General features: G+C 50.5%; 1 protein-coding gene across 1 annotated transcript in view; it reads left to right on the forward strand.

The window, feature by feature from the left end:
* Nucleotides 1-26,516, forward strand: part of CACNA1H (calcium voltage-gated channel subunit alpha1 H) — a 108,720-nt gene that overhangs the window by 34,740 nt on the left and 47,464 nt on the right. Inside the window, exons 8-10 of the mRNA XM_058035191.1 lie at nucleotides 523-938; nucleotides 24,785-24,936; nucleotides 26,118-26,303. Coding sequence (XP_057891174.1) covers nucleotides 523-938; nucleotides 24,785-24,936; nucleotides 26,118-26,303 — 754 coding nt within the window. The remainder of the gene's footprint in view (nucleotides 1-522; nucleotides 939-24,784; nucleotides 24,937-26,117; nucleotides 26,304-26,516) is intronic.

Below are 26,516 nucleotides of genomic sequence, written 5' to 3' on the forward strand. Positions count from 1 at the left end.
AGCTGTCAGTAGTGTCTTGCAGAGGCTCATGGCCCACGGTGGCTCTTGGTATCTGGTGGCTCTCAGTGGTGTCTCGTGGTGGTGGCTCTCAGTGTGTGGTGGCTCTCAGTGCATGGTGGCTCTTGGTGGTGTCTCTCAGTGCATGGTGACTTTTGGTGGTCCATGGTGGCTCTTGGTGGTGTCTCATGGTGGCTCTCAGTGTCTCGTGGCCCTCAGCAGTGTCTCATCGTGGCTCTCAGTGCATGTTGGCTTTCAGTGATGCCTTATAGTGGCCCTTGGTGCATGGTGGTTCTCAGTGGTGTCTCTGTGTCTGGTGGCTCTCAGCAGTCCCACAGTGGCTCTCAGTGTCTGGTAGCTCTCAGCAGTGTCTCATCGTGGCTCTCAGTTCGTGGTGGCTTTCAGTGGTGACTCTCAATGGTGTCTCTCAGCTCCCTGGTGGTCTCATGGTGGCAATCAGTGGTGTCTCTCAGTGGTGTCTCTCAGTGGTGTCTCTGGGTGTCTCACGGTGCCCTTGCCCCGCAGGTCTCCGCCGGACGCCCAGCCGGCTGTCGGGGCTGAGCGCCGCCGGGGCCCTGCCCAGCGCTGGTGGCCCCGGGCTGAGCTGCGAGCTGCAGGACTGTCCCTTCTGTGCCAGCCTCCTGGACGACCCCGAGTTCGCCCTCAGCGACTCCGACAGCAACGGCGACTCCGACAGCAACGGCGTCTACGAGTTCACGCAGGACCTGCGCCACGGCGACCACCGCGACCAGCTCCAGCAGCAGCGCGGCAGGAGGAGGAGGAAGAAGAAGAAGGCCAAGGAGAGGAACAAGGTGGTGAAGCTCTGGAAGGCGTTCGGCACCAAACTCAAGAGGATCGTGGAGAGCAAGTACTTCAACCGCGGGATCATGATCGCCATCCTCATCAACACCCTCAGCATGGGCATCGAGTACCACGAGCAGGTGAGTGACCCCTCAGGGTTTGGGGTTTGGAATTTGGCTGCTCCTGCAAGGGTGGCTTGGGGTGGCTCTAAAGCAATGTCAGGAGGAACAATGATTTTTGTGGTTGGAAACGGGGCTGAAGATGACCCCGTGAGGAGCAGGAGAAGGCTTTGGGGTGTAGGACACTTGGAAGTGCTGCTGGGCTGTGCAGAGCTGAAATGTGTGTGGTGGATGTGTCTGCTCAGAGCCTCGCTGCTCGTTGGCTGGGAATTATTCATACAAGTAGGAATTTTTGTGGTGGAAATACCTTTGGTCTGATGGTTGTGCTGGAGATAACCCAGGCAGAAATTTCTTCTTTGATCTGGAGCTTCAAATAAGACTTAAACTTATTTAAGTTTAAGGCAATACTAAAAGCAACAAAGAGAAAGAAATTAGGGTGTCCCTGAAGGCTCCAAACCCTTTAATTTGCTCTCACAGGGTGTGAGTAGGACTTTATTGAAGTGTTTAGAGGAATGGTGCCGTTCTTCCCAGTGCTGGGATGGCAGGAAGCAGAGCTGGAGCTGAGGACAGCTGGGACTGGAGGGGCTGTGCCATGGGACAGGGAGCTGAGACAGGAGGGCATCTCCACTTGGTCACCCTGGCAAAGTTCTGTTCTTCTGGGCTTTCCTATCTTGGAATAATTGGGGATTTTCTGCTGTTTTGTCGAGGCACGCTTGGGAATTTCTCATGTCACCTGAACTCTGTGTCAGGTGCAGGAAACGCATCCCAACGAGGCCAGGTCTGTTTTTCTGGGATCAAAGGCATCCAGTGCTTCCCCAAAACCTTCCCTGCAGGGTCACGACCAGGTCAGGGTTATTTTTAAAGCTGCTCCTCCTCTCTTCCATGGCCTGTCTGTTTGGGAATGAGGAGGAAAGGCAGAGCAGCATAATCCACCCAAAGGCAGGACAAGAGAGAGGCTCTGCAGCTCCTTCTCCATCATTTCCCAGGATTAAGCACTGCTCAGGACCATGACAAAAAACCCTCTGGAGTGCTGCTACTTCATTTTCTCTCCACTCCTGTGCTTTAACCTCCCCTATTTTAGGCTAAGACTTATTTTCTTTCCAAAACAAAAAAAAAAAACCAGGACTCAGCTAAAACAACCTCAACCGTGCAACGACAAATCAGAATTACAGCAAAGTGTCCAAATCCAGCAGAGATTGAGCTGTCCCTGTCAGCTCCCTGTTGAATCCTGCTTCGTTGTTCCACAAGAAGTTCTAAAATTGGGAAATACACCTTGTCAGTGGCTTCTGAATAGGCCATTCATCCCTCATTTCTGCATGGATACTCTTTTGTCAGGCGGATACAGCTTTGTCAGCCCTTGGATTTTGCCGTGATGGGAGCTTGGGGAAAACCTGAGGCAGGCAGCAGGAGAAAATCCAGGATCACATGGAGTGTGTCCCCAATCAGTCCCATAAAAGCGAACTGGGATAATTACAGCCTTGCTGCTAACAAAGGAGAGCTGTAGCTGGCTGGCTTTTATTGGATTTTACCTTGTAAAAGCTTGGCTTTAGGGCATCTCAAAGCCAATGGCAATAAAGATTCCGAAGCTTTTTGGCTGTGGAGTGGCAGATTGCTGCCAGCTCTGCTCACAGGCACTGCCCAATAAAAAGGGAGGCAAATGGAAGTGAAACCTGGAAAAGTTCTCCCCCCACGTGCCTGGGACACTGGGATAATGAGGTGTGGAGTGTCAGAGCCCAGCTTGGTGTCACCTCACCTCCCAGCCGTGTCCCAGGGGCTGAGGGACTGCCCAAATCCAACAGGAAACTGCTCTGGATTTTGGCACAAAACTCTGTGGCTTCTGTGGGCAAAGTGGGAGGGATTTGGGAGCCCCTCTCGTGTGAGAATTGGCTGCAAGGCTCAGAGTGGGGCTGGTTGGTGTGGAGAGCAGGAGGAGGTGTCTGTAAAGAGGCAGAGCTGCGTGTTGGGGTGGAGGGAGGGGGAATGGCTCCTCTGGGGCCGTGAGCCTGGCAGGAACAGCAGTGGCATCACAGCTTGCTGGGTGCTGCCCAGCATCTGCCCCCAGAGGGTTCCAGGTGGGAAGTTCTGAGCCTCTCTAGGCTGTAACCAGGTGTGGGTGTTGTTGTTGTCTTCTCCATCCTGCCAAATGCAGAGGCCGTTCCCCGAGTTAAAAGGATTTAGGAGCTGCACTGTAGCTCTCCTCTTTTCCTTGCTGTTCCGTGTTACTCCAAGAGCAGTTTTTAGGGAATCCAGGGGAGCCTGTGCTCTGCTGGTGACAGCATTGGAAGGGCTCTGCTGGACACAACCACAGAATCCTGGAATGGTTGTAATTTTAAAGTTCATCCACTTTGCCAAGGGCAGGGACACCTTCCACTGTCCCAGGTTGTTCCCTATCCAACTTGGCCTTGGACACATCCAGGGATGGGACATCCACAGCTTCTCTAGGAAACCTGTCCCACCAACACTTCCCAACATTTCTGCAGAGTGAAACAGCTTCAGCAGCTTCTCTGCTCTTGACTTTCACCACTTTTTTTAGGCCATTGTCTGGTTGGATCAAACTGCAAACAAACGAGAGCAGCAGCCCCAGGGAAACCCATCCCAAACCTCAGTGTCCATAGGGAAATGCCCCATCCCTTTTATACAATTTACTCATGTTTTTTTTGCTTCTTTTTCCCCAAACTTCTCCGCAGTCCCCAGTGGCTTTGCAGGTAGAGGGACACAGAAAATCGATTTTTATTGAGCCAAAGCCTCGGTGCTGTGTGTGTGGGGAGGGTGAGGGGAGATGGAACAGAGCAGGCTGGTCCTGCTGTTCCTCCTCTCATCCTGGGACGCGGCCGAGCTCTGCAGAGAAGTCTCACGGAGCCCTCTTGAGGCAGTGGAGCATCATTGTCCAGCTCTGCTGGATGAGGGAATCCTGGCTGGAAGGTGCCAGGCTGGAGGCAAAACCCACCAGGCTCCCGGGACTGCTTGGATTTTGGAATCACAGAACATCCTGAGTCAGGAGGGAGCCACAGGGACCCTCCAGCCCTGCACAGACACCCCCAAATCCCACTCTGGGCATCCCTGGAGTGGTGTCCAAACCTTCCTGGAGCTCTGGCAGCCTCAGGGCTGTGCCCATTCCCTGGGGAGCCTGGGCAGTGCCCAGCAACCTTTCCCTAAAATCCAGCCTGACCCTCCTGTGGGACAGCTCCATCCCATTCCCTGGATCCTGTCAGGAGGAGCTGGGGCTGTACTGCCGCAGCCTCGGGTGCTGCTTCCAGACAAAGAGAGCCCTGGCCTCACCCAAGGCCCCTCAGGACCTCAGTCTGTGTTTTTATGGGAATGTGAGATTCCCACCAGTCTGCTCACCTGGCTGCTCCTGGCTAAATGGCACCACCCCCTTTAGAGCACAGAGCTTGGGTGAGTCATGGAGCCACGGAATGGTTTGGGTTGGAAGGGACTTGAAACATCATCATCATCATCATCTCATTCCTCCTCACCATGGCAGGGACACCTTCCACCATCCCAGGCTGCTCCAAACCTCATCCAGCCTGGCCTTGGGCACTGCCAGGGATCCAGGGGCAGCCACAGCTGCTCTGAGAATCCATGCCAGGGCCTCTCCAGGGGAGAATCTCTCCCTAACAAATATTCCAAGCATTGTTCCAAACCCTCCAGGGGATCCTGTCCCGTGACAGCTCCTGGGGAAGGTGAGGAGACACCAGAAGTGCTGTGCAGAGCTTTTCTCAGGGCAGCACAGCCCACTGGTGGCAGGAGATCAGGGCAGCTGCTGATGGGAAGTGTTTCCTTGGCATTCCAGGCGTTGGGAGCAGCCAGATCCTGCCCAGGGCATCCTCAGGGTTCAGAGCCAGCTCCATCTGGGGCATGGCTGGGAACTCAGAGTTCCAGGGTGCTGCTCATTAGCAGCAGCTCAGCTTGGATTTCAAAGGTTAATTGCCTGCTGTGGAGTCCTCCCTGGCTTTTATTTCTCCCCTCCAGTGCTGTGTTTATTTACTTGTTTTTTATTTATTTATTAATTCATTAATCCATCCATCCCCAGCACAAGGAGCGCTCCCACGGATGAGGAGAGCCAAGTACAAAGAGAGAAGCAATCCTTGCATTAATCTTCCAGGCCATTTCAGAACATTGGATGAGTTTTGTTCTGCATTCATTGCAGCTGACAGCTCTCCAGAGGATCTGAGAATGTGCCATGGCACTGCAGCACTGAGCAGGGAGCAGGGCACTCCAAAGGCACCACCTTGGGCTGGTGGGCTGGATCCTGGCACAGGGATCCCATCCCAGAACATTCCTAAGTGGAAAACTGATTCCTTTTTGCCCCAGAGTCAGGATCTCTGAGTGTTCTGAGGAAATAATTGCTGTTCCTACAGCCTGCCTCAAATCCCAGCTTTGGGATTAACCAGGAGAAGGACAGAGCCCCTCATTTTTCCAGGAGAGGTGCTGGTGTGGTCCCTGCAGAGGGAAATGACCCACGAGCCCCCCACTCAGCTTCCCAGAAGAATTCACTGAAGGAGCTGTTGGTGCTTGTAATGACTCCACATAAAAAGCTCCATTTACATCAAATGGCACTAGAAACGTTATTTTATATTCTCTCCTCAGCAGAGAAGTACAAATTAGTATTTGTTCCAAGCTATTGCTGTTCAAAGAGCTTTTAATTGCTTTTCTGATCCCTCATCCATGGCATGTTTCGTTGGGAGCAGCTGCCTTTGGAGCAGGAGCTGACCTTGAGGTGCACCCAGTGGTCCGTGGCTTGTCAGAGTGAGAGGAGTGTTGGTTTTGAGTAGAACATTTCATTATTGTGGAGTAAAAGTCATTCTGTGTGATTGAAGGCAGCGCTCGCTTCAGCAGTGACGTCCTGCTTTAGCGTTTGTCAATTTTGGCTTGAAAAATTGGTTTGGCATGGAAAGCTCAGCACTTACTCAGAAAGCAGAGCAGGATTTTTCAGCAGTGTTTGAAGCAAATTGCTGAAATTCCTTTTGAGTTGCGAGTCAATAAAATACTACCCTGAGCTGAGGTTCACGCTTTCAGCTGGCAAAACTTCTTCTCCCTTCCAGATTTTCACAGGATCCAATTTTCAGGACTCACACACTGGCAGGATTTGAGGAAAAGTGATTCCCCCAGCCCAGGCTGGGATGTGAAAATTCAGCCCAGTGTGTGTGTGGCTGTGGTAGGAATGGTGTGAGACTCAGGAGTGCTTTGGGTTTTTTGATTGTTAAAAAGGAATTCTAGGATTTTGTTTTATTTTGTCTGATAGTAGTATAAGTATTTATATGGGTACTGGTTGGTTTAACTGGAAACAAAACTTTTTTAGCAGCATCTTTAATATTTGTATATTATTTTGTATATTAATATAGGTTGAGGCAATTTTATTGCTTGATTTTTTTTTTCTGGTAAGGTAAATAAACCCCCTTGCCAGTGTCATTTGGGCTGTGCCAGCTGCACTCTGAGCTCTCCCACTCAAGGTCCCAGCAGTGAGAGGATTCCCCAAGCCTTGGTTGGATCACTGGAGAACACATCAGTGATGGAAATTCAGCTTTTTCCACAACCTGAATTCTGTCTCCACCTCAGGGAAGGGCTTTTCCTGGGGAACTTTGGGAAGAAAGGGATGTTTTCCATCTTTTGTGCCCCAAGATGTTTTTATTGCACATCCAGGCCCTCTTGCTGTCAGGTCAGCACCAGGTTGGGGAGCAGAGCCAGCAGCAGCTCCCACGTGGAGATTTCCACCTGGAAGTGTCATTCCCACCTCGAGGGGATCAGGGATCAAGGCAGGGCAGCAGGAATTGCTGGCAGGGAAAATCCAGGTGTCCCGGCTTGCTGCTGGACCGTGGTCATGGATAAACCACAGCCTTCCACACAGAACCTCCTCTCTCCCCCTTTTCTCCAATTTAAGGGCTCCTCCCCTGCTCTGTTTTCCTTCTCTTGGGATATTTTTTTTTACTATATAAGGGAAAGAGATCCTGGAGATCCTTCCCTTCCTGGGCCTTGGAGCAGACAGGAGCAGCACCTCAGCAGGGCAGGGCTGAGGTCATAGCTCCCCCCAGGGCAGAGCCAGAGCAGGGGGGGCTTTGCTTGCTCTGCATGTGCTCATCAGCCACGGGAATATCCCAAAATTCCCCGTGGAACTGCAGGAATGTTTCCCAGTGCTTGCTTCCCCTCACTTGTGCCATCAATTGTTCTCTCTGGTGAGGGGTTGGGATAGAAGGTGACAGTGACAGGCAGGTGACAGTGACAGGCAGGTGACAGTGACAGCTTTCCCTGCTGCAAACTGGGGGTGTTCTCAGTTCCACAGGACCCCCAGATGTGTTTTTTGCCCATCTGCATCCATCCCCAGTGCCCTGATCCCACGCAGCCCCACTGCAGAGCCCCGGGGTGACACTGGGGCTGGCAGCTGCAGCCAGGATTGTTTGAGTTTCAGCTGGCAGGTAGAATAAACCCAGCAGCATCCAGCCCCCAGCAGGAGAGCAGAGTGCTCCTGGCAGCTGCATTCCATCAGGAATGTGTGGAAATCCCAGCCAGCCCCTGGTGCTGGGACAGGGGCTCTGATGAGCTTCAGGCCAGGCAGGGTTGGCACCGTTTGGCCACTTTGTGCAGAGGGACATGGAGTGACTTCCACACCTCAGAGGGGCTTTTGTGGGGTCTGTTCCTTCTGTTCCTCCAGCCACATCCCTGCTTTCCATCTGGGACTGGCTTTGGGAGAAGAGAGTGAGGGTGGCTTTGAGCAGGAGAGCAAATCTGTGTCCCACAGGTGACAAAGGACAAGTTCCAGGCACAGCTCTGGTGCCAGCTGTGATCAGGGACCCCAGGGATGTCACAGTGCCCCAGCCAGGTCCCTCACAGGAGCCTCCAGGAAAAGCAGGGAGAGCAGAGAGGGGACTGTGAAAGGCTGAGGAAGGAAAGCTTTGGCACATTGGGAAGCAAGGTGAGGCTTGGGTTGAGACAGGAGGGATGGAACTGCTGGAACACCATCAGCTGAGGATGTTTCTGCATCCATCTTGTGTTTCCTGGGGTTTTTTTGTTCCCTGAGACCAGGATTGCAATGTGCTCTGTGCCAGGCAGATGTGTCAGGTGGCATTTTAGGAAATATTTCCTCCTTGGAGGGGTGGTTAAACACTGGAAGGTGGAGTCACCATCCCTGAAAATGCTGGAAACATCAGTGGATGTGGCATTTCATGGTGTGGGTTAGTGGTGTGTTGATGACCTTGAAATTCTTCTCCCATTTTAGTGACTTTGAGTTATTGCAAGGAATGATAAAATTGGGAATGAGAACAGAGCCTTGCACCTCTAAAGCAGAAACTGAGAAAATCCTTGTGAAGGCCTGGAAGGAGCAGCCAGGTGTGGATTAAAGATGCTCAGGGTGGCAATGCAGCCTCTCCCCGTGGGCTCCATCCCCACTGCTGCCATCCCAGCTGTGGATTCTCCTCAGCTTTTAACCAGGGAGATCTCCCAGAGTTATGAATGAAGTGAAAATGTCACCTTGCAAGCTCCTGCTGGGGTTTGTGCTCCAGGGTGGGGATGCTTTTTTAGGAGTGGGGTGGAAAGCTGATGTGAGAGGAGCGAGACTCTTGGAAATGAGGGAGCTTTGGCATCCCTGCTCAGATTCTTCTTCCAGCTCTATTTTTGTTTGCGCTGTCTGGTTTACAGCCCTAAAGACAGCCTGACTCCCAATTTGGGAAAAACACAGAGCACAGCCCTCGGAGCATCAGTGGCAAAGCTTTTTTAGAGCAGGGAGGATGGGCCAGGAGACCACTCGCCCAGGAGTTTTCTCCCTGTCTGGATTAACAGCTCCTCTCTCCCTGTCCTTGTCCTCTCCTTGTCCCACCCGGATCTGAAAGCTGTGACTGTAGTAAAACAGAGAAAACAACACCCAAAAAAAAAAAAGGGGGGGGGGGGGGGGGAAATGAGTTAATTTTATATACTCCAGAGGGAATTGGCTTTGCTGCAGACAGATGGATCCTGTAATTCCCTGTCTCTCGACATGACTATACATGGATTGGTTTGTTCCTTGGGGCTGGGGTGGGATGGGAGGCCAGGGGGTGCTGGCAGCTCCCAGAGCTGCACCTGGGGCAGAGCTGGGACCAGGGGCACCAACCCCTCCCTCTCTGCTCCCCAGGCAGGAATTTCCCAGCTCTGAGCCGCCTCAAACCCAATCAATAAACGGGAATAAACGAAACCACCGGGGAGAGAACAGGATATGGGAGAGAAATCAGCATTTTCCTTTCATTCCTGAAGGGTTCAGGGGCAAAGCATCCACCCTGAGGGCATCGTTTGTCCCGGTCGCTGCTGCTGGGAGGACAAAGAGTTGAAAGTCGTTTGTGGAGATGATTTTGGGCCAGAGAGGCAGAGAACAGCGTGGGTTGCTGGGCAATTATCTCCTGCCAGTGACCTGTGTGTGCTGCAGAGCCCTCCCTGGAGCTGGGAGCTGCCAGGAGCACAGATCAGCAGCTCAGGAGGCTCTGGAGCAGCTCCTGATGTGCTGCTGGTGCTGCTGCCAGGTGCCAGTGCTGGCTGTGCCAGGGGGCTGAGCTGCAGGGTGGGCACAGCCAGAAATCCCAGAAATCCCAGTTTGTGCCTCTGGAACCATCAGAGCCAGGGGTGATGCAGGGAACTGTGACCGTGCTCACAGGGGTCTGAGGATGAGGGAAGAGACGAGGATCTGACTCCGTGTTTCAGAAGGCTGATTTATTATTTTATGATATATATTACATTAAAACGATACTAAAAGAATAGAAGAAAGTATTTCATCAGAAGGCTGGCTAAGAATAGAACAGCAAAGAATGAAAACAAAGGTTTGTGGCTCGGACTCCCTGTCCAAGCCAGCCAACTGTGATTGGCCATTAATTAGAAACACCTTACATGGGCTAATCCCAGATGCACCTGTTGCATTCCACAGCAGCAGATAATCAATGTTTACATTTTGTTCCTGAGGCCTCTCAGCTTCTCAGGAGGAAAAATCCTAAGGAAAGGATTTTCCATAAAAGATGTCTGTGACAGGGAACAACTCAGAACCCCCAAAAACATTTCTGAAGGATACCTAAAGGCTGTTCCCATTTCTCTGCTTGGCTGTGTCCCCCCTTTCCAGGCTGGAACGATGGGATTTACATCCCTGCCAGGCTCCCAGCACACACAGCCACTCCGGGGCAGCAGGAATCACTCCCTGGCTGCAGGGTTTGATGGTTGGGGGATGTTCCTCAGCTCATTCCCTTCCCAGAACAGTTTTTTTCCTGCTCCTGAGGCTGAGCTGAACCTGGAGAGGGTGATGGACAGGCAGGCTCAGGCTCCAGACAGGTAATGAGGGAAGGAAACCATGCAGTGCATGTTTCCCACCCGACTTGCACAAGTCCTTTTGTGTTTCAGAAATTATTTTAAAGCTGTGGATTTCCTCCCACTCCTTCTTTTTTTTTTTTTTTCTTTTTTTCCCCTCCTTCTTGCTCGTCAGGGTGTAACAGCAGAGGGTTTCATCCATATTTGATTTTTTAACTCTGACAGGAAACCTGAGTGCTGGATTTATGGCTGCAGCTGTCACTCCTCTGCAAACAGGCAGGGAAATGAAGGTTAACAAGTTTGGGCTCAGGGGAAAGCTTGTAAAACAGCCCTGCAGAAGACTTTGTGTCATCACAGCCGCCTGAAGAGCAGATCCTTGCTGAGGTTCTCCAGCCCAGGGTTATTTATCATCATCTGCACTGAATATTTTTCTAATTGTAGCTCTTAGCTGGAAACTCTCGAAACCCCAAATTGAATTCTTTTCCCTTGTTTGATAGGGAGGGGAAATGCAGCCTGGGGAGCCTGGGGGATTGGTTTGATGGTTAAAAAAATCCGAGTGGCACTGGGCAGGCTTGCAGCAGCCATATGCTCAAATCCCAGGGGTGAGCACTCACCAGGAGGCACAGGATGCTCCAGAACATTTCTGGTGTGTTCTCCAGATGTCCCCATTCCTGTGGCTGAAGGCAGGGATGCTCTGCTTGTCCCCCAGGCTGCCCAGTGTCCCCTGCCATGCTTGCACTGTCCCTTTGTGTGGCTGAAGTGTGAAGTCCTGGCTGGGTGATTTTAAGGGAGGTTTGCTCAAAGGAGACAAAATAGCTCCTGACTTTTGTTTAAATGAGGAATTTGGCCTGGAAAGTATCAAATCTACTGGGGAATGGTGTGCTTGGAGTAGAAGGACTTGTTAGAACATGTGGCTGTGTGTCTTTGGAGTCACTGCACTCTGCTTTGGGCTCTGTGTGGCTCCAGGGAGTTTTGTCAACAGGATGTGAAATTTTTGCCATGTCCATGGACTTTTCTGTGCCACAGCCTGGAGAGGAGGAGGCTGAGGGGAAACTCCTCTGGATCTGCAGCTCCCGGGACCAGGGAACAGCTGGAGCTGTGCCAGAGAGGGTCAGGCTGGATTTTAGAAAAAGGTTCTTCTCCAGAGGGTGCTGGCACTGCTCAGGCTGCCCTGGGAATGGGCACAGTCCCAAGGCTGCCACAGCTCCAGGAGTGTCTGGACACCATTCCAGAGATGCCCAGGATGGGGGTGTTGGGGTGTCTGTGCAGGGCTGGATGGTTCCTGTGGGTCCTTTCCAACCAGGACATCCCATAAATCCATAATTCTGTTTTGGGAGCCAAACTGGAGCCTGTTCCCTGCAGCTCAGGGGCAGCAGGGCCCCAATTCCTTCCTCACTCCTCTCCCAGCCTTTGCTCTCTCCCAAACTTCTGCCCTGCACCCCAAGGATGCCTTTAGGGTTTTTTTAGCATCTCCATGGAAATCACTGTGGGGCTGTGGAGTGCAGGGCTTGGATTTGGAAAGGAGCTCAAGGGATGCTCCAGTGGGGTCAGGTTTTGGGCCAGGAATGGTCCAACCAGAAAAGTTGGGAGAGGAGGCACTGGGAGCTCTCAAAGGCAGAGCTGCAACAATTTCCTGCCATGTGAGCTCAGGATGAGGCTTTGATGCTGACACAAACTTTATCTGGAGATGGTTTGGAGGGAGACAGGCTCAGCTCTGACTCTCCCACAGAAATCTGCATGAACTCCTCACCTGAGAGGAAGCTGCAAAGCTGCTTTTTGATGTGCCAGCCACTGCTGCACCTTGTTAACACATCTGTCTCTCAGCGTGCCCTCTCTTAAAGCCTTTAAACGCTGATGGATTAATTTGCTTTTGATGTCTGGGCTAATGAAGTGCTGGGTCTCCTCTGTTTCATTTTCTAGCTGGGTGGATTGAGGCTCAGGAGCAGCCAGGACTGGAGCTGGGGCTTCTTTGGAGCTGACTGAGGGACAGGTTAATTCAGGGCTGGCTCAGGGATGCTTCCCTGGCTCTGCACAACCACCTGAGGCAACTCCTGGCTGGGGCTGAGCTCCAATAAAAGCCACCATTAGGCAGGCGAGGAGGAAATTCCGTGCTGTGCTCAGCTGTGCAGAGGTCAGGGTGCTTCAGCAGCGCCAGCAGCCCGTGGTCACCAAGGCAATGCCAGCTCATTGCCATGGAAACTCTCGCCACCTCCTCCAGCCTGGCTTGCAGCAAATTATTGCTGGAGATCCGCTGTGGATGCCACAAATAAAATCATCTGGCAGCTCTCAGCATGGCCTGCCTGCTCTGGGAGCCCACCAGGAGGATTTCCAGCAGGAAAGGAGTTTTTGGGAGCTCGGGGTTTGCACAGGGTTGGTTGGTGGTGGAGCTTTAGGAGTTTATGAAAGCCACCAGGCAGGAGCTGCAGTCTGAATTCTCTCACTCCCACTCTCAAATTCAACCTGGTGTTGCCTGTTCCATCCCTGCCTGGAGGATTTGGATTGGTTTGGTTCTTTCCTGGGGGCAGGAGGTGGATCCAGGCCTTGGAGCAGCTGTGGGTTTGGGCTGAGCAGGGGTTTGGAGCAGCTCTGGTTCTGAGTCTGCTCCTTCATGCTTCACTTCTGCCACTCAGAGCCACAGCAGGGCTGGGAAAAAACAGGAAAAAAAACCACTTGATTGGGGCATGGAAGAGAGAAAGTTACAAAAGAAATAATCCCAGAATGGTTTGGGTTGAAGGAGCCTTGAAAGGGATCTTGTTCCATGGGCAGGGACCTCCCACCACCCCAGGCTGCTCCAGGCCTTGGACACTGCCAGGGATGGGGAATCCACTGAAATCCTGCTTTGTTTGTTTGTCAGAGCTGTCCCTGCTGCCATCTCCTCCCAGCTGGATGTGGGATGTGCAGGGGGTTGAATCCAGTGAAATCCTGGTTTATTTATTTGTCAGAGCTGTCCCTGCTGCCATCTCCTCCCCAGCTGGATGTGGGACATGCAGGGGCTGGCAGAGCCTGGCAGGGTGATTGCAGAGGTGTTGTTATTGCTGCTGTAATTAGTGGTGGGTAATTAGTGCTCCTTAACAGCCCCCTTTGCCCAGCTCACCAAGGCTGAACTAACGACCCCCAAAACCCAAACTCACCCACTCCTGCCTGGGGAGAGCCTCAGGTGTTCACCAAGCCCACAGTAATAGTGAACTGCAATAATTTTAATTAGTGCTGCTGTTATTAGGGCTAACCCAGCTGAATTTCTGTATTTTAGCAGTGATTTGATGTCATTATATCAAATTAGAACCACTGATTTTTTATTTTTTCCTGTATCATTTCGTTCCCATAACAATAAAACCACACTGAAAATCAGGGCAGGCTTGGGGGTGAGGCATCATTCCTGCAAAAGGAATCAGAAATATCCCGTGGAAAGTCAAAAATCCCATGGAAAGCCGAAAATCCAGTGGAAAGTCACCTCCTCAGTTTGAAGTCCTGTTTTCCAGACCTTTTTGTTCTTTTCCCAATGTTAGGAATAAATATGATAAGAGAATCACAATGCAAAGTCAGCACAGTGGTTTCTGTGAGTATTGGCGGTGGTTTCATAGAATTTCATTTCATTGGAGGTTTCTTTTTGTCAGGAAGGTGAAAATGTGGGAGCTCGGGGCCACCTCCAGACTCTGAAATTCTGCCAGGTGCAAACCCTGGACCTGGATAGAATTATGGGATACAAACAGAGGATGAGGAGCAAGACTCACTGAGCTCTCCTGCTGCTTTTTGGTTCCACTTGGAAATTCCAGGATTTCACTCAGTGCAGATCCAGATGAATCCCAGTGTGCTGAAGGGCAGCTCTGCCTTGGAATTCCTCTGGTATCCTTGGAATTCCTCCCTGACCTCTGGAGTCCTTCCCTGCCTCAGCAGAACAAGCTCCTCTCATCTCAGCGAGCAGGAGGGATGTTGGTGCTTGTTGTTTTTTTAATTCTTTATTATTATTTTATTTTATATTTTAAATTTTTATTTTCTAATATTTATTTTATTTTATTTATATTTTGCTGTTGTTATTTTCTAACATTTATTTTTAAATTCCTCAGGCACAAGTGGTCTGCAGCTTCTCCTGAGGGCTCTGCTCCCTGCCGGAGCTGTGCCAGGGAGGTTTAGTTTGGATTTTAGGGAAAAGTTCTTCCCTGGAGGGTGTCTGGAACTGCTCCCCAGGGAATGGCACAGCTCCAGAGCATGGGGACAACACTCCCAGGGATGCACAGGGTGGGATTTTTGCAGGGCAGGATCTGGATTCTGATCCTGGTGTGTCCCTCCCAGCTCAGGGCATTCCATGATTCCAGAATTGCCGAGCTGAAATGGAGCAGGAGCTTCAGGAGAGCCCCTGGTTCCCAGTGCCAGCTGCACGTGCTGGAGGCTGCTGGCAAACACGGCCCCTGCTTTTGTACCTTTTTGTCTTTCTGCTTTCCCTTTCTGATCCCGGTGGATGGGCTTTAATTGCTGCTTTAGTCTGGTGCTGGTGGCTGAAAGGAGAGATCAATAATTCACGGGGAGCTCCAAGGTTCCCATCTGCCTGCCTTGGCTCAGGGCTGCAGCACCCTGGGCTCTCACTGCTTTGTGTTTTCCCAGACAAAAAGCAGCTCAGGATGATTGCTGGGGTTGTTGTGGGTTTGCTGCAGGGGAGGAAAGGTGGATTTCCCCTGGATTTGTTCTCCTGGCTCTGTGTTTGGTGTGAGCAGGGAGGAGCTGCTGCCTGGGTTCCAGATGTGGGTTTGCAGATGATAGTTTCTGTGCTGTTAGACATTGGGATCTTCAGCAGTTTGGGAGCATTTCTCTCTTTGGGAAGCTGTGTCTCTTTGGGGCAGTCCAGTCTAGAGAGATAAAAGGGTTGGAGGTTCCTCCAGCTGTGCTGTCCCCACTGGATGTCCCTGAACTTCATCAGCGTGTGGAAAATGTGAGTTACCCCCTCTAGGAATGACCTGGATCCTGAGATCCCAAAGGATCTTTTTGATCCAGTGCCACAAAAATCACAATAAATAGAGCTCAACTCAGCTGGTCATGCCCAGGCTCTAAGGCAGGATCAAGTGTAGCCGTGTCAGGGTGCTCAGAGGTTTCCTGGCATTGAGAAGGTGAACAGCCCTGGTTAATTGGGATCAGCTGGAATTGGGATTGTTCAGCCTGGAAAAGAGGATTTGGGGTCAGTGAATTGTGGCTTTTCAGTGCCTGAAGGGAATCTGCAAGAAAGGTGGAGAGAGATCTTCTAAAAGGGCCTGGAGTGCCAGGACAGGGGGAATGACTCCAAACTGACTGTGGGCAGGGACAGATGGGATATTGGGAAGGAATTCCTCCCTGTGAGGTGGGGAGCTGTGTCAATTCCCAGAGAAGCTGTGGATCCCTGGAAGTGTCCAAGGCCAGGTTGGACAGGGCTTGGACAGCCTGGGACAGTGGGAGGTGTCCCTGCCCAGGGCAAGGGTGGCACTGGATGGGCTTTGAGGTCCCTTCAACCCAAACCATTCTGGAATTCAGTTCCCCAGACAAAAACCCCTAAAGAACTCCCTGTGCCCAAACCAGACACAACCCCAGCTTTTCTCCTGCTGTCCTCCAACATTTCCATTTCCTCCTCCTATTCCAAGACCCTTGAACCTTTTAAAACCTCTCCCAACCTTCTCCCATCTCCTCATATCCCACTTGGGCACTCAGAGGTCGGCTGCAGCGGCTGGCTCGTGTTTTTTTCAAGAATTACCCTCTCCTTGAACTCATTTCCCCCTCCAGCCTCTCCAGCTCCTCTCCTGGGCTGCACAGATGACTAAGACAAGGGTTTTTTTTTTTTTTTGAAACACAGACTAAACATATGCCCACCTTCCCTTCCTCCCCAGCACAGCCCCTGCTGTGCTCCCCTGACGCGTTTCATCTCCCGATGCCCGCGCATCACCAAAGTGCATTTTTCAAAGGGACTCTCCATAAAGCTCTATTAGCAGGGGATGAGTAATGGCTTGACAAACCAGATTTAAGTGGCCCCTTCTGAATCATCTTGGCAGTAATAGGGGGAGTGTGTCCATTTTTTGATTAAATATTTCCAGTGCCATTAACTCGGCCGGAGTAAACAACTTCTATTGGGTTTGCCTGCTAATGACAACCCAAAGGTCTTTGATCCCGGGGTTTCAGAGCGCCAGGAGCTGGATAAAGATCATGGAGTCGTTGCTAAAGTGTCATCAAAGAGCTGGGAAATGGTTCTTTGCTCTCTCTGTGTGCGTGTCCTGCCACCTTCAGTGCATGTGGTGCCACCTGTGATGCTCTTGGGCAGCTGTGGGATGAGGCTGGAGGGTTTTCTCAAGAAAAATCCATAATTAACCTTCATTTCTTGTGCAGATTCCTTCAGGCTGGGTCTCTGTTGTTCCTTTTTACCTGCAAGGGGCTGTAGCAAATTCCATGGGTTTTGTGTGTATGCCAGTCTTAAATATTCCAACTCTTCATATCCCAGGACTCAGCTCACACCTAAAAGGAAAAGGTAGAGCCTCGTTCTTCTTTCAAATTAATGAGATTTGAGATATCTTCAGCCTAAATATAAAGGTGTATTTATTCATATATGTTTTAAAGGACCATAAATCAGTAGGAATGCTGCATTATATTTTAAAAATTAATTCTTTGTGGTTAACCAGCCAAACAAAGCTGATTTCAGGCATTGTGCTGATGATTTTGGGGTCATTAATTATTGACTTCAGCACCGAGCATGGTCAAAAACAGCTTTGCAATGGGCAGGAACCGTGTGGATAAAATTCTTTGTGTGAATGTAATTTTTTTTTATGGGGAAGGAGAAGCCAAATTTCTTGGATGAGAGTCAGGCCAGGCCCTGCTCTGAGCTGTCCTGGCCAGCAGATCCACTGGTGCTGCTCAGCATATGGATGGGAATGATTCAGGCTGGATGAATTCCCTGGATTTTGGCCAGAGGCTTTTAAAGGAGCCAAGGCCATGCAGGGTGGGATGGCAGCAGGGAGAAACCTGCTCCCATTTCCAGGGAAAAGGCTCCAGTGACGGGTTCTGGGGTGTTGGGAAGGGGCCACAGCATCTCCTGGGATGCTCCTGAGGGTGATCCCTGCACCCAGCACAGCAGACATTTCCCATTTTCCCTCTTTTTCCTGACAGTGGCACCAGTTCTCCCAGCTGCTCCTGGGGCTTTGCTGGAGCCATTCCCTGCTTATTTGGAGAGCTGGCTCCTTCCTGCTATGACTTCTCATTTAATAACTGAACCTGAGCACTGCTGGCCTGCTTTGGGGCGTTGTTTTACAGGGTTTGGGTGAGTTTTTCTCATTTTAAGGCTTATTTTTGAGCCATCTGTCAGTCCAAGTGATCCTCCACCCAGATATAACCCAGCTGATTGCCCTGCTTTCCCAAACTGTTCTGCTGATAACATTTCAGATTGCCCTGGTCCCGTCCTCCAGAGGCTGGAGCAGGCAGCACTTGATCTAATCCTGCTTGGCATTTATGTCACTGGAAATGAAATTGCATTTTGCTGAATGAAACTGAGAAATGGGAAAGTAATACTGCAAATATGTTCTGCCACGTGGGATCTCCTGCCAGGGAAGCTTCTGAGGGAAGTTGATTATCCCAGAGAACAAACTCTGCGCTGTCTGTGGCTCTTCTTGCAGGACAGGGAAATGTGGCATCCAGGGATTCTTCTGCAGAGAAAACACTCCCAGCCTGGAGACAGAGTGCCCTGGGATGGGTTGGGTTGGGAAAAACCTTAAAGCTCATCCAGTGCCACCTTCCACCATCCCAGGCTGCTCCAAGCCCTGTCCAGGACACTCCCAGCTTCTCTGGGAATCTGCCAGAGCCTCACAGGGAACAATTCCTTCCCAATATCCCAACCTGAACTGGAGGGACCGGCACAAAAATCTTGGGGGGTGCCTGAATTTGGAATCTGGTCACTGAACTCTGCTGGGTTTGGGGTTTTGGTGCTTCCTCCACCCCCCAGTGTCCCTTTGGCAGCTCCAGGAAGGAGCAGAGTTTTGCATCTGGGGATGGAATCGTTAACCATGGAGCAGAGAGTTAAAAGGAACTCTGCAGAGCATTAGGAGATCAAGCAGGTCAATTGAAAGGAGGAAAAATTACCATCAGTTATCTTCAATTAAATTGTTATCGCTCCACATGAAGGATCCCATTTAGAGGGAGGCATAAAACCTGAGAGTGGAGGTGACTGAGGGAATAAATTCTCCACTTTTCATTCCAAACCCAGAGAGGGAACATCCATCAGCAGGCACAAGGAGGAGATCTCTTTTTCCTTCTGTTTCCAGCCTACTTTGAAGCAGAGCCCATTTGGAAATATCTCAGTGACACTTTTTTTATTTTTTTTTTTCAGTGGAAAGCACAAACTCCTTAAAGCCATGACTTTTAGGAGAGGCTTTAATAACAGAGAACCCCTTCTTGAGTAGGACTTGTGCTTCTGAGAGGTTGTGGTTGTGTCTGGCTGTTAAATTTGGGGCAGTGGCACCCCAAAATAGCAAAATATCTCCGTTTCTAAGGCTGGGATATCCTGGTTCAAGTCCCTGATCCCTTTCCAAGGCCAGAGAGCAGAAATAACTTTGAACTATGCTCATGAGCCTGGGAAAACACCACCCAAACCCTTTTTTTTTTAGGCAGTTTTATCACATAAAGGAAGGCAATTCCTGTGGTCTAGATGGACTAAACCAGTTTGAAGTTGATTTTCAGACATGAAGAGTCCAATCTTGTAGTAAATAAGCTTCGTCCAAATGGTTTACACAGGAGATATTTTCAGATGCAGGAGTTGAAAAGCCACTTGTGTTATTCCTGGGGTTGATTTTGATTTTTTTAAAGGCAGGGAAAGCAGAGGAGGAAGCAGCCAGGTCTGCAATTGCTTGGGGGGTTCTGCTTGTTTGCTTTGCTGGCTTGTTTACTTACCTCAGAAATATCAGAATTGCTCAGTTTGATCTTTGACAAGCAAAGAAGGAGAGAAAAATAAAGGTCAAAACGGAGCCTTCATCTTCTCTGGGGTGTCACTTACATCCCCTGACAGCTCTGCTTCCTCTGCCTCCTGGAACTCCCTGGAAAAGGAGATTTTAGCCCGGGCTGCTCCAGAGGCAGGGGAATGACACAGCTGGAAATAAAACCCAGCAGAGTGAGCAGAGCAGGGCAGCCTGTCCCTGCTGCGTGTAACTGAGCACTGGGAGCTGTCACACATCCCTCCTCCCCTCTTTATTCTCCTGGGGATGCTCAGATTCCTCCCTGTCAGGGTGGGGAAGCCTGGCACAGATTCCCAGAGAAGCTGTGGATCCCTGGAAGTGTCCCAGGCCAGGCTGGGGCCCCCTGGGATGGTTGGAAAGTGCCCCTAGATGGGACTGGATGCTCCATAAATTCCCTGAGTTCCTTCTCTGCATTCTCTGTGGGTTTTAATTCCCTGACATGGGGCTGCAGACAGGTGAACTCTGTGGCACTGGAAAACCTGGTAATTGGAGAATTATAATTGCCCAAAAATGAGGCGAGGGGAGGAAGCAGGAGTGCCCCGGAGCCAGGCAGGGATTGACAGATCATTATTGTGCCTGGTCAGAGCCTCTGTGGGCTGAATGCAACATCCAAAGCAGAAAAGCCAACATAAACAAGCGCTGCAAGTCCCATTGACAGCTTTAGGCTCGGGACTAAGAGAAAAAACAACCCAAGTGCAAAGGATGTTTATGAGACTCAATGTTCTGGGTTTGTTTACTGCTCCTCGGGGCTCTGCCACTCTCAGATCTCCCAGCTCAGGAAAAGTTGGGCTGCTTTGGAGGGGGATTTCTGAAGGAAAACAACATTTTTAACTCTGGAAACTTCCCTGGTCATTCAGCAGGGAGGAGGTGGTGTGGAAGAGACCTTTTCTCCTCTGTGAGGGATGCAGGTGTGATTATTTCTGGGTTTCAGAGCAGAAAGGTGTTCAGTTGTCCTGCTGAGACCGAGCCTAAATTATGTAAAATAGCAGCTGGTGGATGCAGCAATCAAAGGAGATGAGGGAGAAGGTGGGCGAGAGGAAAAGGAGGCACAAAGAGATCCCAGTCCTTGGAGAACTGCAGGAATTCAGGTGCACAAAGACAATCTGAGGCTGCAAATTCCACCCTTCATTGTCTGCTTGGAGGAGCCATCGATAATTGGACCGTGATGGGTTTCTCTTTTTTCTCTTTTATTGCATTCCGTGGTTCCTGGAAGGCTCTGGGGTCCTTGCTAAAACCACAAGTGGCAGATTCTCAGCTCCTGAGGTTTTCAGACCAAAATTATTTAGGAAAGGATTTTTTTTTTTTTTGGTCTGTTTATCTGAACTTGGAATGAACTGTTTGAGGTTTGTCCCTAATAAAAGCATAGTTTGGAATCGCTGGAATATTCTGCAGCATAAAAATGGCCTTGAAAATGGGCAGAGAGGGGGTGTGTTTTGCCTGCAGTCAGGGCTTGCTTTTATTTAAACTCAAGGATGCTGAAACCTCCCAAACTGATCCCACACAGCTCCTGCCCTTCCCTCGAATAGTGGGAAGTTTAACCCTGCAGCCCAAGGACGATTTAAATCTGAAATTGTAAAGTTTAGACTGAAATCTGAACTTTTTTGAGCGTTCCCTGGGATCTGCCAGTGGGACTTGGGGTTAAACCATTCTGTGCTGTTTTTTGGTGACAGTTTCGAGCACGACCATTCCCATTCCAGCCTGGGGGATCCTCAGGCCAGCATTGCCAATCTTCTCCCACATTCTGGGGATTCCTGAGCGTTCTGGATCCTCCTGCAATTCCACATGGTCACCTTTTGGCCCTGGAATCCTGGACTGATGTAAAGGTCAATAATTGCATCAGCAGAAGATGTGGAGATCCCCAAAGCTCCTGCGGGGTCGTGCTCACCCTCTTTGTGTTTGGAAAAGGAATTTTTTCCTGGTGCAGCTTGGAGCCCAATGGAGGGCAGGTATTTACCCTGCCAGAATTGTTGAGGCTTCGAAAAAAAAATTGGCAAAAAGCAAAAATCTCCACTTTAGACCAACTCTCCTGGAAGTGCCTCATTTTGCTGCCAAGCTTTGTTACACATCCCAACCCAAGCTGCATCTCATGACAGAACCACTGCTGGAGCCAAAAGTCTGAAGTTTCCAGCTCTGAGCAGGTCACAACGAGACATTGCAGCAATTTGAAAGTGTTGTTGCAATTTCGTTTTCTCCCAGCCAGAAAGTTGGACGAAAATAATCCTCGCCATGAAAAGCTTTGGTTTCAGCAAATCAACGATTTGTTTCACCCGGAGAAAAAGACTCCTGGAAAAATTCCTGCTCTGGGACTGCCTTTAATTCGGACAAAATCAACAGTGGCTCCTAGTGGCTGACTGCGGGGGAATGGCCAAATCCATCTTGAGTGTCCCTTCCTTGACCCTCCTCGTGGATCCGTGCTCGTCAGCGAGCGGGAAATTTGCGCTGCGAGCAATAAACCATTTCAGAAGGCATAAAAATATCCCCGTTTCCCCGGCTCCCGTTGGTGTCAGGGGAAGATAATTACACTGGAAGGCTGGAGCAGTGGATGTTTGGCTCATCTGCTCCTCAGCATCCTCTCCAACAATCCCCAAGCTCCCAGCAGCGCTTGGCCGCCGTTCAGGGCCATCCGTCCTTGTCGGTGCCCGGCGGGTCCTGCCCGGTGTCCCGGCAGGATCCCGCTCCAACATCCCTGCTCACAGCTGGCCCTGTCATCACATTAGCGCTGCCTGCCTCCAAACAGCATCCCAGAAGGATAATGAAGATCCCTGAGGTGAGGTTTTGCAGTGTCAGCCGTCTGTCAACCTTTCCCAGGCGTCCTGCCGCGCTCCAGTCTGCTGGATCAGCTCCTGGGCGCAGCTGCTGACGTTCCAGGCCACCTCCTTGTCCTCTCCTGTCCCCGTCCCTCGTGGCCTCTCTCCCCTCCCTGACAGATCGCTGCAGATTTTCTCCCGCACTTCAATAGGAGGCAAAAGTCACGGAGCTGGAGACAAAGCAAAAAAGGGGCACAAATCGTCAAAGGGAATTGGGAAATGAATTCAGGATTGGCTCAGTGCTCCACAGGACGATCTTGGGTTTGCCTAAGGGAACTTGGGATTTTAGAGGGTTACAATGTCCAGATTCCTTTTATTTGCCTTATGGTGTTTAGGTTGTTCAGCTTTTCATACTCTGACTTTTTTGGTGATGACTTTGAGATTGTCTTATCATGATGCACTTGATGATCTTTGAGGTCTTTTCCAACCTTAGCCATTCTGTGCTTCTATATCCACATCTTTCCAGGATTGGGGATTTGAAGCGACCACCAGAAAGCCCAATTTTCATGATAAAATTGTGACTCTTGGCAGCAGCAAGGGGGATTTGGAGAACCCCACACTACATTTGCCTTCAGTGCATGAGGCTGCTGCTCCGTGGGAGAGGATGAGGTTCTGGGAATGGCAGTGGGCAGGTTTTCCATGTTTCCCAGGAAAAAGTGCTGGGGAACAGCAGGGAAAACAGAACGACCCCAGCAAGCTGTCAGGAATGGTGGTGGCTTCTTCTCCCAGATAATCAGCAACAGGATGAGAGGAAATGATGAGGCCTCAAGCTGTGCCAGGGGAGGTTCAGGTTGGACATCAGGAGGAATTTTTTCATGGAAAGGGTGGTCAGGCATTGGAACTGCCCCAGCCTGGTCAGGAACTGGAACTGGAAGTGGCACTCAGTGCTCTGGGCTGGGGACAAGGTGGGGATCAGGCCCAGCCTGGACTGGATGGTCCTGGAGGTCTCTTCCCACCTCAGAGATCCTGGGATTCAGTGTGATTCCTTGCTGACAGTTGCCATTCATTTCCCAGCCTCAGCCTGCCACCCACACCCTGCTCCAGCAGCTGTGCCTGCAGGGACCCCAGACCTTAATGAGTTCTTTTGCTCCTTGTCAAGAATTCCCTCTCCAGCTCTGCCTGGGGGGACCCTGGACGTGCCAGCTCCTGACAGAGAGCTCGGGGACGCTGCCAGCACCTGTGGCTTGGAGCAGGACAGCCTGGGAGCCTGCAGGGCTGTTTTGGGATCAGTCTCTGTGGAGAGCTGGTCAAATTCCATCCCAGAGCAGCCCTGAGCCTCTGATGAGGTTGGGGTTTTTTTGCCTCTCCCCAGGTGTGAGTTGGAAACTGGGTGGAAATAGTAATTTTGTGTAGTGGCTTTGATTTGATAATTTTATATTTTTAAAATTTGGATTTAATTTTTAATTTTTTCATTCCGAACCATGACACCTGGTAGTTTTGGCAAGGAATAGGATGGATGAGCTCTGCCTGATGTGAGGGAACTGGGCCCTGCAAATTTCCCAGTCCTTCCCTTCCTGGTATCCCATAGCGATCCGAGTTTATGGATTAGAACCTGGAGCTCTGAGTGCTCTTCCCCTGGATAAATGGTTGAGCAGCAGACAGACGATTGCAGGGAGTAATTTAGCAGTGAATGATGGCTCATTAGCAGCCCACGGGCTGGAGGGGATGTGTGGGCTCTTCCCAAATCCCAGTTAACTCTTTCACCCTCTCCTTCCACTGCCAGGGGTTGGATTTGCTGAGTGTGGATGTGTTACAGAGCCTCAAGTAGTGCAACAGCATCCCCCAAACCTGCCGATTTTTACCCCCCTAACGAGGGATGGGGAATAAAGGAAATTATTATCAGTCCAGGAGATGAGTCAGATATGAAAATCACACTTTTTCCCAGACAATGTTATTACTCTGAGGAAAAGGAAATGAAAAAGACTCATTTTGTCTCACAAAGGAGCAGGCCTGGAACTCGAAATGCTCATTGCAGAGCCAGGTGCTGTTGGAAGGAGCAGCTCCAGGGAGGGAGCAGATCAATCCCACCTTTTCCCATAGTTTAGGGAGCCTGGGTGCTGGGCAGGCTTTGCTGCACTTCCCAGGAAAGGAATGGAATGTCTGGAAGCCCGAGGGAATGTGGTGCTGGGATAGAAGAGGGGCATGGAAAAATCTTGGGTTTCTGCTGCATTAAAGTCTTGTGCACCCAGAGAAACTCAGAGATCCTGAATGCACTCCTGGCACTCAGGGCCACACTGCTGGCACTTAAAATCTGCTGGGTTCAGGAAACACAATTTGGGGGTTTGGGGGGCAATTTCCAAAGGGAGTTAAGTACCTAAAAAAACATAAAACTATTGATCCCACTGACTTCAGGTGTATTTTTTTTCTAATGCTCTTAGGAGCATTAGAAAAATGCTTTGTTTTAATGAATAGGGCTGATATTCCTATATCACATACAGGAATATCCTATATTCCTATATAGCAGCACCCATAAAGTTCTGCTGGAGTCAATGCAGTAAAAGCAGAGTGATCCGTGTGAATCCAGGCAGATTCCAGCCTGGATAATTCTAGCTTGGAACAGTGAGTGATCCATGTGAATCCAGGCAGATTCCAGCCTGGGTAATTCTAGCTTGGAACAGTGAACAAACCCTCTCCTTTGCTTAGCTTGAATTATTTTGCGTTGGGCACAATTGTTCTCCAGCTGCTCCAGAGCTGGGCTGGGATCCTGTGATCCCAGTAAAACTCACAGGGAACTCCAGAAGGTTCATCTGCTGTTCCCTCAGACATTTCTTTTCCCTCCTTGGCTTTCCAGAAGGAGCACAAATCCCAGCAGGAGGAACATTTCCCATTTTCTCTGACCATTTTCCTTTTCTGCCCGCAGCCAGACGAGCTGACCAATGCCCTGGAGATCAGCAACATCGTCTTCACCAGCATGTTTGCCCTGGAGATGCTCCTGAAGCTCCTGGCCTTCGGCATCTTTGGCTACATCAAGAACCCCTACAACATCTTTGATGGGATCATCGTGGTCATCAGGTTCTTCCCTCACTGTGGTTTTTCTGCTGGGGAGTGGGGTGGGGATCAGGGATGGCAAGGGAAATTCAGGATGGGTGTTAGGTAAAGGTTTTTTACTGAAAGGGTGGTTGGGCACTGGAACTGTCTGTCCAGGGAGGTGGTGGGGTCACCATCCCTGGATGTCTTTCAAAAAGGATTGGATTTGGCACTCAGTGCCATGGTTTGGTTGGTGAGGGGGTGTTAGGGCTGGGTTGGACTCCATGGTCTTCAAAGTCTCTTCCAACCTGGTGATTCTGTGATTCCATGTGTTAATCCAGGGTTGGGGTGTGCTGTAATTGTGCTGGACTTTTGGATTCCTGTCCTTAGGAGAGCTGTCCAAAGTAAATCAACCTGGCAGATGGAGAGGAAAATCTATTTATGCCACACATCTGGCACTGGGGTGGATTTTCCACTCAAGTGCAGCGTGGCTGGTCCTGGGAAAGGGGTCCTGGGAGTGTCCATACCCCAGCAGTGCCCTCCTCTCCCAAATGACCCCAGCTGGGCTGGAATTGGGCAAGCAGGAGGGGAAGGGAGGGCCCTGCTTTGCTGTGTTCCCCAGGAACACTGTCCCAGTGCTGGGATCCTTTCTGGTCACCCCTCAATCAGTAATTTGGGGCAAAGAATTCCAGGAACACAGAGATGTAAACCAGGAGAGTGCCCTTGGCACATCCCTTTGATCCAGACAAGGTTCAAGGTTCTGAACAAAGGTCATTCTGTGGTCTGATCAAACCAACCTCCCCAAAAATCCCTCTGGATGTTCTGAAGGAAGATAAATAACTCAAGAGACATAAGAACTATTGATCCTATTGACTTGAAGTGGGTTTTTGTTTCCCTAATTCCCTTAAGAGATGCTGGATTTTGTTTTAATGAATAGAGCTGTGCTGATACTCCTATATCATAGGAATGGATATTCCTGGGATAAAATTGTGATCCACATTATTATCGTGGTGCAGACATGGAGAACCTCAGGGATAAAAAAGGAAATTAAGGAGGGAATTGACCCCAAAACCAGCTGTAAAGCAGATGAACCGTGCCACCAGAGGTGCGACCACGCCACTGGGAGTGAAGCTGCTTCCAGAAGCAGGAAAAGGGGAGATTCTTGGGGGGATCAGCTGCCAGGGAGCAGAACTGCTGGTGCTAGCAGTGTCCCCACGTCCCCACAGTGTCTGGGAGATCATTGGGCAGTCGGACGGGGGCCTGTCCGTGCTCAGGACGTTCCGGCTGCTCCGCGTGCTGAAGCTCGTGCGCTTCATGCCCGCCCTGCGCCGCCAGCTCGTGGTGCTCATGAAGACCATGGACAACGTGGCCACCTTCTGCATGCTGCTCATGCTCTTCATCTTCATCTTCAGGTATTTCTTGGTGTTTCAGGTATTTCAGCTCTTCCTGAGGTGCTGTTCTACTTCAGGGATGGGGACACGCCGCTGGTGTGGGGGTGATGCCTTGGGAAGGCTGGGCTAGAACAGAGGATGGAAGAATTAAAGAATAGAACAGAGGCTGGACAGAGTTAAAGAATAAAGTAGGGATTTATTAAAAGGCCTCAATGGATCCACCTTGGGCCTGGC

The sequence above is a fragment of the Melospiza georgiana genome, chromosome 16 (genome assembly GCF_028018845.1).
Source record: "Melospiza georgiana isolate bMelGeo1 chromosome 16, bMelGeo1.pri, whole genome shotgun sequence".
Lineage (NCBI taxonomy): Eukaryota > Metazoa > Chordata > Aves > Passeriformes > Passerellidae > Melospiza > Melospiza georgiana.